General features: G+C 35.5%; 1 protein-coding gene across 2 annotated transcripts; it reads right to left on the reverse strand.

Moving 5' to 3' along the window:
- Positions 1–2,522: 2,522 nt before the first annotated feature.
- LOC127416146 (N-terminal Xaa-Pro-Lys N-methyltransferase 2) lies at positions 2,523–10,067 on the reverse strand. Of its 2 annotated transcripts, XM_051655314.1 has the most exons (5): positions 10,001–10,067; positions 9,723–9,910; positions 5,900–6,072; positions 4,325–4,577; positions 2,523–3,405 (listed from the first exon to the last, which is right to left on the reverse strand). In XM_051655314.1, exons 2-5 carry the CDS (start codon positions 9,895–9,897, stop codon positions 3,149–3,151), a joined length of 858 nt encoding a protein of 285 aa, XP_051511274.1. In that variant the 5' UTR covers positions 9,898–9,910; positions 10,001–10,067; the 3' UTR covers positions 2,523–3,148. The 2 variants fall into 2 exon arrangements, with proteins under 2 accessions (XP_051511274.1, XP_051511273.1); XM_051655313.1 differs by having other exon boundaries at positions 9,723–10,046.
- Positions 10,068–11,360: the final 1,293 nt, after the last annotated feature.

An 11,360-nucleotide genomic window follows, 5' to 3' on the forward strand; every position in this document is an offset into this window, starting at 1 on the left:
GTCAGGCTGGTAGCTGAGGCTGCAATAATTAGGAAAACAGGCACTGAATCTAAAGGCTAAGACATACACAACTGTGTTTAGGGTGTTTGTGCCAGTGTGGTCACATTTTATGCCCCACACTGTAAAAGACCAATCCACTCACAAGGACAAATGTCTGACCTCAGCAACTATTGAACCACATCAGGCCAGGCCATACAAGGTCACATGACCATTGATGGGGCAGCCGTGGTTTGTGGCTTGCATTTTAAGGTGACTGTGAATGACCATAACTGTATTGTCAGAAGTGCCAGTCTCACCACATGGAGGATGAAACAGACCAAATTTTGAACATTTATGTCACTACCACTCTGTTTGAAATGAGCGGGAGATTTTTTGGGGGGGGGCAAGACCCCCATAAAGAGGTAAGGGACCCTACAAATGTCCAAAATAATGTAACCTGGAGGGGTCCCCCCATAGTTTATATACTTGACATCTTTTTTCAAATGTTTGCAGTGACAAATCGTATCATACTGTATGGCTGTGAGCTACGTCTTATTAATAACATCTTAGCCACGGTGACCAATTTAAATTTGACCAATTATAGTCTATTACTGAACCTAACATCTTACTCTTGTCTTACAACTAATTAAAATATAAAAATTACTAATTTTAATAAATACTGTATATCAAATTATTCTGTGAATTCTTGCCGCAATTTGTCATGGTTTGGAACGTTTGGAGATCAGACTAATTTAATCAGTACTACATGGTAGGGGGGAGTGCATAACTGAATAGACTATTGAATATCAGCAAGGCCTATAAAAAGTCACTGTAACTGAGCTTTGGCCTTTTAGCTGACATGTAGAATGTGGTTAAGAGCCTGAATCAGACAACACACTGTGAATGCTTTTGGTTATAACTCCGTCACTCTAGTGGCAGAGGCGACCTCCAACTTATCATCACAGTCCTTCAAGATGATTTACAGGGAACATTTTGAGATTCATATCTAATTTTTTACAATTGTTATTTCCCTGAAGCTAAATCATAATATGACAACTGGTTTTACATTTCAAAACCCAAAAGACCTTTTTTCTTTGTATCAGGCCTGTAGTTATTAGACTTTGGGTGCAAAGTCTAGATATGAAAAGAATAAATTCTTATTACATTTTATTAAATTAGACCACAAAGGCATAAATGGGCATTTTATATTATTAAATGCTATAAAAAATGCTAATGATTAAATAACCCTAAATTTTCATTCAGCTGACCACTGCCAGCTCTAAGCCCAATGTCTTTTGTCTGTAATTACCTGTGTCAGTGCAACACTCTCAGTTGTCTGTCAGTGTTTTGTTTGACTCTCTGTACATGGAGCTTGGCCTGATTCAGCCCTAATATGACCAAATCTATTCATGTTATTTCTGGTAATACATACCATTAGCTGCAGACTGCCTATGAGGGAAGTGAGAAGGATTAGACTTGATAGCAGAAACTGCCAGGTACGCTAACTGTTTCTGAATAGTCGAATAGACATTTGGCAACTATTTACACAGATTTATGAGAGAAATATGACTGCAGCCTGAAGGTGTTTTGAACATTGACATATTGCCAAAATCCAGTGAGTGAAAGGAATTTGCTTGGTAGAGAACCAGCATAGATCACTCAAATTATAACACAGCCGAACCTTAAACGCACTGCGGCAGTGAGTGTTTTCAGATATCCTTGACAAATTATCTATTCATGAGGAAAAGGACCTGGTTTAATTTTTACACTGCAACACTCAAGACATCTTTGTGAGGTGTGCACACTGAATCATTGAGGTGACTTGGTGATGCTCTTTATGCAGACACGATCTGAAAGGTTTGGACAGAGGCCAATGCAGATACAAAAGGGCAGTTTGTCAAAACCGAGGGTAATTTCCTTCCTTTCTACAAAGACACCACCTGAGAGCCATTTTCCTAAACAGTGTTGGTTTTCATGGTTTATGGAACACAATTAAGTTTTGAACTTGTTGACATTATTCTAGGGTTTAATTACCTTTAATTTCTTTAAATATGTGAAGAGAAGATCCGCTCTCATTGACACCAAAAATATCCAGTGGAACACTGCAGAAATGCATGGCAAAATATCTGTCAGAAATTTGCCAACAAATGCAAATCATTGCAAACAAAGTAAGGTCTGCTAGTGGTATCAGTATATATTTTACATTTACAATTAGTCATTTCACAGACACTTTTATCCAAAGCGACTTACAAATGTGGAACATTTCAAGCAATTTTTTGCACTGCCAAGTTCCAACAGTAGCTATAGTACAGAATTATTTTTTTATTTTTTTTACATAATTCATGAATTGTAATATGACTTCTATATATATAAAAAAAAATCAGAATATTTTGCCCATTTTTCCTTTCCCCTGAAAATAATTTTCTTTCAAAGCATTTGAGAAAAGTTCATTTGTGTGGTTCATTTCTTTATTTTGTGATTTATTGTTGTATTTAAAGAACAAGTCACTGATAAAGTATTTTTTTTATTATTTATTACTAAGAATGATAAACATATGTACTGTACAAAAAGAAAAACAATGGCACTAACATATATTACACTTAATTCTGTCTGTTACAGACAGACACAAAAACATTACTTTCTTATAAAAAAAAACTACATAAAAAGTTTTACATTGTGTTACTAAATGTACAAAATTCTAAATACACTGAAAAGGGCAATACAATTATGTACATCTGTCTTCATTTTAGTGTTCCATTTCAATGACAAAAAAAAAATCTATGCTATTTGTGACACAGGCAAAATAAATTCACTCTCTTTTAAATGATCTTAGTCTTACATACACTGTATATTACGTATAATAAATAAAAATATATAAATTTGCACTATGCTGAAGAAAGCAGCCTGAAAAAAAAAGAAAAAGAAATCTATAGAGAAAATATATTTTCATCTTTTTTGTTTTCGTTTGTTTGTTTCATTCATTATAGTCTAAAATACCAGATTTTAGTCATAATATAATATTGACAAAAAGTTTAGTTACTATATTTTGCCTTTGCATAGCAGTATACACAAGTGTATGTATAAAGCATAGTGAACAAAGTGTGTCTCTCCTTCCAAAACCTTCTAAACATATTTCTGAACCACCACTTTTCTTTAAGCAGTCTGAGGGTCAGCGCATGGCAATCATCCATACAGGCACAATGACCTCAGGAAAGCCTTCCTGTTTCTCCACGTCCAGTATGGTGAGACCTGCTTTCTGAATGATGCTCTTCATGATGTCCAGGTGGCGGATGATGCTGCTGTCAATAGGGTCCAGCTTGCAGCCCTGCCGTGCCATGTTATCCTTGATAATGATCACACCATTGGGCCTCAGGCTCTGCTTTGCACGCATTAAAAACTCCATCAGGTCCTTATCAGTAAGGTGACCTGAAGTAATACAAATTAATCATGAATTATGGAATACTGGAAAAAGAATGAGTCTGTAATTCTTTGATTTTCATTGTCCACAGTTACTTTAGCAGATACAGTTAAAAGTCAACATGAAATGTTGTTCGCCCATTTTATTTCCATAATGTGACATATTGCCTAGTGAAACAGGATATTCAATGAGAAACACTTGACTTTATCCATTGGTAATAGACAAGATTATAAAAGTGGTCTCTTTATCACTGGGTGCTGGACAGGGGTTGAGGGGTTTTCTTTTCTTTTTTTTTTTTTGGAACATCATGCATCGATAAACCATTCAAAAAGACCAGAAATGTGTATCAAGAAAGTAAATAGGGTCCACTTAGATTTCATGTTAACTATTTAACGTTTCGTCCCTGCAACAGTAATTGTAGGGACAGTTGCACCTGAAGCAGCCGCTGACTTATGTAGCTGAAAGTGGTGACCACTAGGCAACAATTTTCAGATACACTACTTGTTGACTTGTGATCCACTTTGATTAGATCTTAAAAAAATCTGTCACCACCACCAATCCATGTGTTTACTTTAAGCCTATGTATGGGTTTAAACAGTCACATAGATAGATCTGTTACAAGTGTCAAATTCACAGATAGGCTGCAGTTAGGGAGATGAAACCAAATACTGCCACAAACGAACATGACCAGCACACAGCTGCTCTCATTTCAGCAAATGGGAAAAGATTGTGATTACTGAAATAAGCAAAAGTAGGCAGGCGGAAAATACTGTTATATTAAAGGACTAAATTGAGACAACACATTACTGTAAAATATATGTGATGGGGAAACTGACGGTCTTGATGTTGATTTAAAACCATGCTTATGGACATATAAACATCAACTATTATCCAAATATACATGCAAATAATACATGTGTCACTCACAGGCAATCCACTGCATCCAGATGACATCATATCTTTCTGGAGGTGGGATGAATTCCTGCAAATTGTAAAGATAGTAGGCCTCCACCTGGTCTGCGTAATCTCCAAGGTAACACTCGTGAGCATGGAGGATGAACTCTTCCATCATGTCAAGCATCTCCATGGATTCAAACACAGGAAACAGAACTCCTTTAGACACTCTCCCAATTCCACAACCACAGTCTAATGCACGCTTGGTGCCGGCCTTCCCTGGACCCTTCAAAGAACATTCACACATATAGAGGAACATTTAATTAAAGAATTAAATACAGTTTAAGTAAATCCAATCAATAAACATCCCATTTATGTAATTAAATGAATGCTTAAAAAAAATAGATCCTGGCTAATTGTTGGCTATTAGATGGCTTGTTGTCACAGTTTTCTTTACTCCAGGAATAAGTCAATTTCTGTTTACCTTACAATCAAAAAGATTATAGACATTTCCACCATTATTGCCAAGAAAAAAGTTGCAGTTCATTGAACACATGTTGACCATCAACCAAATGTAAACAGTAAAAATAAAATTGGATTCTGAATGTATAATGGTGTTTTATTGTGTTTACCCGACAGCTATAGCAAAAATATGTTGATGTTGACATTTTAGTATGATATTCTAATAATTATTAGAATTAGAGTTATTCTAAATTAATAGGGTGTTTGAAAATTACACTTTTGACTCAAAACCTTATACTGTAGTTACAGACAAAGGCATAGACAGGAAATTACTTTTGGGTGGGCCTCAACAAAAATGGATGGGCAAAGTTTTCAGCAACTTTCTTTCCTTAACAGAAGCGGTGCATTCAAACAGTTCTTTCACACTTCTAGAAATCAGAATTTATGCATTTTTAAAACTATATTTTAAACATATATTTGAAGTCAAAAAATTATCTCTAATATTCTGGGTGGGTCAGGGTCCAACCCTTGGCTACGCCACCGGTTACAGACATATAGCCCTTGTGGCAACTTTGCTGTGTGACAACTATTGTGTTTATTCTCTATTATAAGCAGGAAATTAACAAACAAGCAAACAGTAAACATATTATCTTTGAAATACATTTCGCACATCCTGATAGATCAAGACCTGATTCAGAGTCAAAAGGCTTCACCAGAACAGCTGAACAATATTTATGTAATTAATGCTATGTGAATTTGAATGTGTTAATTAAAGAAATTATAGGGGCATGCCTAACGCATGGTGATTCTGTTTTACTGTGTGTAAAAGTCTTTATATTTAGACTATCTAAATGTGGACACACAGAAAAGGGAAGGGGCATTTAAAAAAAAAGGATTGCTATGTATGAATATGAATATGATCTACTATTAGACCAGCTGATGTAATTAGTACTGTTCACAGATCCAAGAATCCTTGTTTAAATTGGTCACCCAAAGGAAGTCTAAACTTCTAAATATAGCTCTGCATATGTAAGCACATGATTAACGTATCAATTACTGGTTATTAGACTAATATTACATACATTAACTAGTATGTATGTAGAAGAATGAGCATTCTGTAAGATTAAGAAAGGTAAAATTTCATACAACAAATTTCTTTAGGAACTGCCTTGAGCCCTCAAGATCAACCTCAGAAATCTCCACGAAATCTCCCATCATGCCCTCCTCTGATGCCGGAACATCCTTATAGAAGTTCTGTGCCCTGTAGTAAAACTGCTTCTCCCCTTTAATGTACTCACAAGTCACGGCATAGAGTTTCACTGTAGGACAAGAAATGTAGGCAAAGTCACTTCTTCTATTCCAGCTTAATATGCAGCAGAGACAACTATAAGTAAGCTATTCATATGTTAATTCATGAAAAGTGTAAACTATGTGGCGCTAACACATTGCTCTGTCTGAATGAGCATCCCAACAAGACATCGCAATATTGTCTCAACCATAGTATGAGCTTGGGCCGGTACTGTCTGTTTGCAACTCAACATGCAATATTCTCATTCTATCACTCTAATGTCACAATATTAAGTTCAGCTGGAACATCTGCACAATTTATGTTGCCCCCTTGAATGACTTGTTGCTCAAAGGACAGACTCCTCATTGTGTTTAAACAGGGAGGGAAGAAGGTAATAGAACTATCAGGCCATTTGTCAGTGAGGACTTGGAAAGTTTGAGCATCAGATCAGCAGATGATTAGCAGGGAGACCTTGCTGAAGTACTAGATGAGAGGACTGGCAAAGAGATTGAATTGTGATACTGAAATTGTGAGCTGGGTTTGTAATGTGAATCTCAAGTTTAGTAGTCCAAAGACGGACAGAAATAGTAACACTGGGCAGGACTCAACTCTGAGACCAGAGTTATTGCTTGTGACTACTTTTTATTTTGTGATTGTCCTCTCTATTCTGTAGCTTAAAGGTGCATTTAGTAATTTTTTCCTCATTAAAAAAGTTGAACTCCTAAAGACATGAATTGTAATTTTGCAATCTATGTAGGAATTCATGACCACTCACATTAAAATGAAGACCCAGTCATATCAGTAACCTTATAAAAGCTGTTTTATTCTACATGGAGAGAGTCCACACATGGGGGCTGCCATGTTAGAATCATATAACCAGCCAAATACTACTCACTTAATTTCAGTAACCATCCTGTTATTTGACACTTTCACTCATTGATTAAAGTAATCATGGTTGACTGTGAATACTGAATTTCTATAATGGCATCTGAAATTGAAAACTATTTATTTTAAATGATGCTGCATCCAGGCCGCTAGGTGTCAGTATAAGTCCAAGAGGACACAAAGACAAAAGTTACTGATTGCACCTTTAACACTCACTCATTTGCTTTGTCTTTATTTGTCTTTGTCTGTATTTAAAACAACAATCTAACAAGTCTAAAAAAAGCCGTTCATTTCCTTTTTATTTATTTTTTTGTCTAGCCCTCATAAAACACTATTTTGAGTCAATTTCATTTTAAAAGTATTAATGATTGATGATCAGTTTGATCTAATGTGTGATGTGAAAGTCAGTCTAATTTGTGGTGTGTCCAAATAGACATATTTGTGTTTGAAATTATGTTTATATTCACCTTATACATTGAATAACCCATTGTTCCTTGTTATGTCATTTATCATATCATCAAATAGGCTTAGGCCTATATCTAAGAGACATTTCTGAACCTGTGTTACATTATACGTGGGTATTATACTGTAAGTTTATAGCCAGGGTTGGGGAGTACCGGAATACATGTAACGGATTACGTATTTAAAATACAAAATATAAGTAACTGTATTCCACTACAGTTACAATTTAAATCATTGGTAATTAGAATACAGTTTCAGTTTGTTTCATTTAATATTTAGTCCTTTCAGATGGAAAACATTTATACATATAAATGATGTGATCTAAAGTGCATTTGAACAGCGGTGAAACACTTTCTTATGAAGTGTTACATTCATACGAGCAGACAGAGAAGTTTGGCGCAGAAGAAATAGAAATAAACCTTGTGTAAATTGTCAGCTTTACGCTAAGCTAAAATGCTATTTCTAGCCATTTTACATGCACATTACCAGGCACGATCATATTTTTTTATCAAGAAAATTCACGTTGGATCATAATTTCTTTTTCCTAGTAAGACCTTTGATATTAGGGCAAAAATCATATTCTTGATAATAATTTTTATATTTTCCTGTAAAAAAAAGGTTTTTCAGAGAATGTATTTTTAACATGTGTATTTTGTCTTACTGTACTGGCAGAGTTTTTATAGTCAAAACAAGGGAAAAAATCTACCAGTGTTGAAGAAGTAATCCAAATTATTTAGAATACGTTTCTGACCTTGAGTAATCTAATAGAATACATTACAAATTACATTTTACAGCATGTAATCTGTAATCTGTAGTGGAATACATTTCAAAAGTAACCCTCCCAACCCTGTTTATAGCACACCAAATTCATCAGTAACAATAAAATGAGTGTTAATGTGTCCATTGAAAGAAATCTTGCCTCTTAAGCCAACATCATAACTTAATAAACAGATTGGATTAATTGCTAGCACAGTTTACACTGCCCGCCATTCAAAGTGTATTTTCTAGTAATGTCATTTTATATCTCATTAACAGTGAGGACCAGTCAAAACACAAGCTTTCATTGAAACACAACAACAAAACTACTTCTGAGATCTAATTAATTTACAAACCATTTATTTGATTTGATTTAGATTATATTTTATATATTCGTGGTAGAACATTGTATAGTTTGCAAAGTTTTTCAATGTTTTTACAGTTACCTTGAAATCAGATATTATTGCTGATAATATGCCAATCAAGAATAGTCAAAGTTGCTAATTTATTTTTGTCTATTACCTATTCAGTGGATCGTAAAGTATTCACTACACTGTTATGCAATTATATAGAAAATAGTCATATGAGTCTGTACATTGAATACTGGAATCTTCCGTATATACGCTGTACAGTGCATATATTGGTTTTTACTACTGCATTTGTGTACCTGTTGGTCGGATCTTGAGGTTTAGGCTTAGTTCTTCCCCTGTACTTGCCACCTGCTCAGATAATTGTCAAAAAACTTGCAAATTTAACTTAGAAGCAGCTTGTATAGGAAAGGATATGCTAAAACATAAATATAAATCAATGTAGACTGAAAATTCATTGCACAGTGAATTGGGATTGACGCATTTCCATAAATTCAAAAGTCTGGTTTACAGGATCACAAAAAAAAAAAAAAAAAAAAAAAAAATCTGGATTACAGTGAGGCACTTACAATGGAAGTGAATAGGGCCAATCCGTAAACTTTAAAATACACTCTGTTTCAAAAGTATAGCCAAAAGACGTAGACAATATGCATGTTAACATGATTTTAGTGTAATAATTTGTGTGTGTGTGTGTGTGTGTGTGTAAACTTACATCCATTTTTAGAATTCCGTTGCCATGCTGTCATAACTCCGTAAACCCTAAAACCCCAAAACTACTGTAAAAATGATAATATTAAGAACTTTACAGCTCAAATAATACACAAGTTTTAACAGAATTAATGTAAGTACTTCTAAAAATTTGTAAGCTTCCCATTTCTGCCTTTAAACCCTCTAAAAATTGGCCCCGTTCGCTTCCTATGCAAGTTCCTGCACTGTAGCCTTGAAATTATTCTTTGACCTCAGATGCCTCAAATGATGTTGATTGCGCTTAACTTGTATTGAATCCGTAATATTCCTTTAAGTTAAGACAACCCTTAATAATACTTGTAAAATAAATATCACTAAGGGTTTTCTTAACTTAAAGGGATAGTTCACCAAAAAATAATTTTGTCAGTATTTTGCAACTGTTGCAACTGGCAGCAATAAATTTCAGAGAGACACTACTGCACACAAGCTTCACCTCACTATGACATCCACACCCACTCCTTACCCAGATGAGTCTGTTCGAGGAGATACAGGTAGCTAGCGAAGAACTCCTTTCTTAAGGTGTTATGTAAGTGGAAAGACATGCTGTGCTTGCACATCTCATCATCTGTCTTTGCCCAGCGGTCTCTGAAGGCTTGGTGCGTCCCACTAAACTCCATAATGGGTGTGGATTCAGACATATTGAAACTATCTCTGCAAAGAAATAATAAAATAATGAAAGAAATAAAGTTTTGCTTTAGGTGCCTCTGAAATGACACACTGCTGCTATATCTGTTTGGAGACCTCTGGCAGAGGAGCTGTAATTGACCAACTGAATGTTCCTTTCTTGGGCGGGTGCTGAAAACTATCACAGCTTATCAGATCACCTGCTTTAGGCCTGGGGTGAAGGAATGAGAGAGGGAAGGGTAAGACTGCCCCAGAAGAGGGGTGTTGCCTTCTCTGTTCCAGAAGAAGCTCCAAGTACCGCAGACATCCAAAATTGCATATAAGTCTTCATACCAGCACACGGACCAGGGGGCCGTGCATTCATTCACACATAGTGACAGGCAGCTTATGAAGTGGCTATTCTTAGCACTGCTTGCTCATGTTGTATACACAGTGTTGGTGGTAGGCTCAAGGTGGTAGGAAGAGATCAAAGACAGATATAATCGGAACATGCTGTTGCTACTTCCTATTTGGATGCATGAATGTTGTAATATGTTACACCACATTCAGTGTATTAAATGCTTATCACTGCTTTGGAGCGAACAAGCAAGCGAGCGAGAGCGTGAGTGAGTGAGAGAGAGAGAGAGAGAGAGAGAGAGAGAGAGAGAGAGAGACTGTGGATGATATCAAGTCAGTGTAAGTGTATGTGATGGTTCAGTCAATTAGAACTGTGTAGCCCTATTAGAACTGCACAGAATTCTGAAAGAAATTGTTTGTACAAGCTAATCTGAAATAGGCTAAAGGTTAAATCATCTAAATAAATTAGCTGCCACAAATGAAAAATGAAGAGAACATCTATGTGTACAGAAACGGTGTTAGCATTCCAAACATTAAAACACTGTTGAAATAGATACAGTAAAAGCTATGTTTGCTATGATGGGTATCTGTAATCTGTAATTTAGATGTTGGCCTGATGTGATTAGCTAGCTAGACTATGCTAATTTAAACAAGACATGTGGTGCACTAGAAGCACATTGACGTTTTGGGTTTGTATCTTAAGACATAGTTTGTTAGACAATTTGTAAGTCTAAAATTATGGGGCAGTATCTAATAAGCACCCAGAAAAGTGTGATAAAATGCACTTAACCTCTCAAGAGACTGTGTTAAGCTTTGCTTTTCTCCTTGGGCACCATTTCATATGTTATAATATCATTATCATTGTTGAAGCACTAAATGTAATCCACTTATGAATGCAGGCTGCCCTGAGTTGGAGAATTATACTGTGCCTTGTACATACTTTCTTTCAGATGAAGTCCCTCAACAACAACAGACTATGCATCAGTTAAAAGGGTTGCTATTATAATAATACAAAATGGGATACAAAATATATCCCATAAAATTGATGAAGTAACCCTTTGCATTGGTACACCAACCGAAAGATACATACCTCCAGAAATACAGGTGGCGCTAGAGGCATTTCTGATGCATACATCAACTT

The sequence above is a fragment of the Myxocyprinus asiaticus genome, chromosome 25 (genome assembly GCF_019703515.2).
Source record: "Myxocyprinus asiaticus isolate MX2 ecotype Aquarium Trade chromosome 25, UBuf_Myxa_2, whole genome shotgun sequence".
NCBI classification, from domain to species: Eukaryota; Metazoa; Chordata; class Actinopteri; order Cypriniformes; family Catostomidae; genus Myxocyprinus; species Myxocyprinus asiaticus.

What these genes read in the sequence shown, in the direction of transcription:
- LOC127416146 (XM_051655314.1), bottom strand. Translation starts at nt 9,897, where the DNA reads ATGTCTGAATCCACACCCATTATGGAGTTTAGTGGGACGCACCAAGCC. An exon ending in AGTTCCTAAAGAAATTTGTT is followed by an intron (nt 4,578 to 5,899) that starts GTATGAAATTTT and finishes TGTTCTTTGAAG; the next exon opens with GGTCCAGGGAAGGCCGGCAC. An exon ending in CTGGATGCAGTGGATTGCCT is followed by an intron (nt 3,406 to 4,324) that starts GTGAGTGACACA and finishes GTATTACTTCAG; the next exon opens with GTCACCTTACTGATAAGGAC.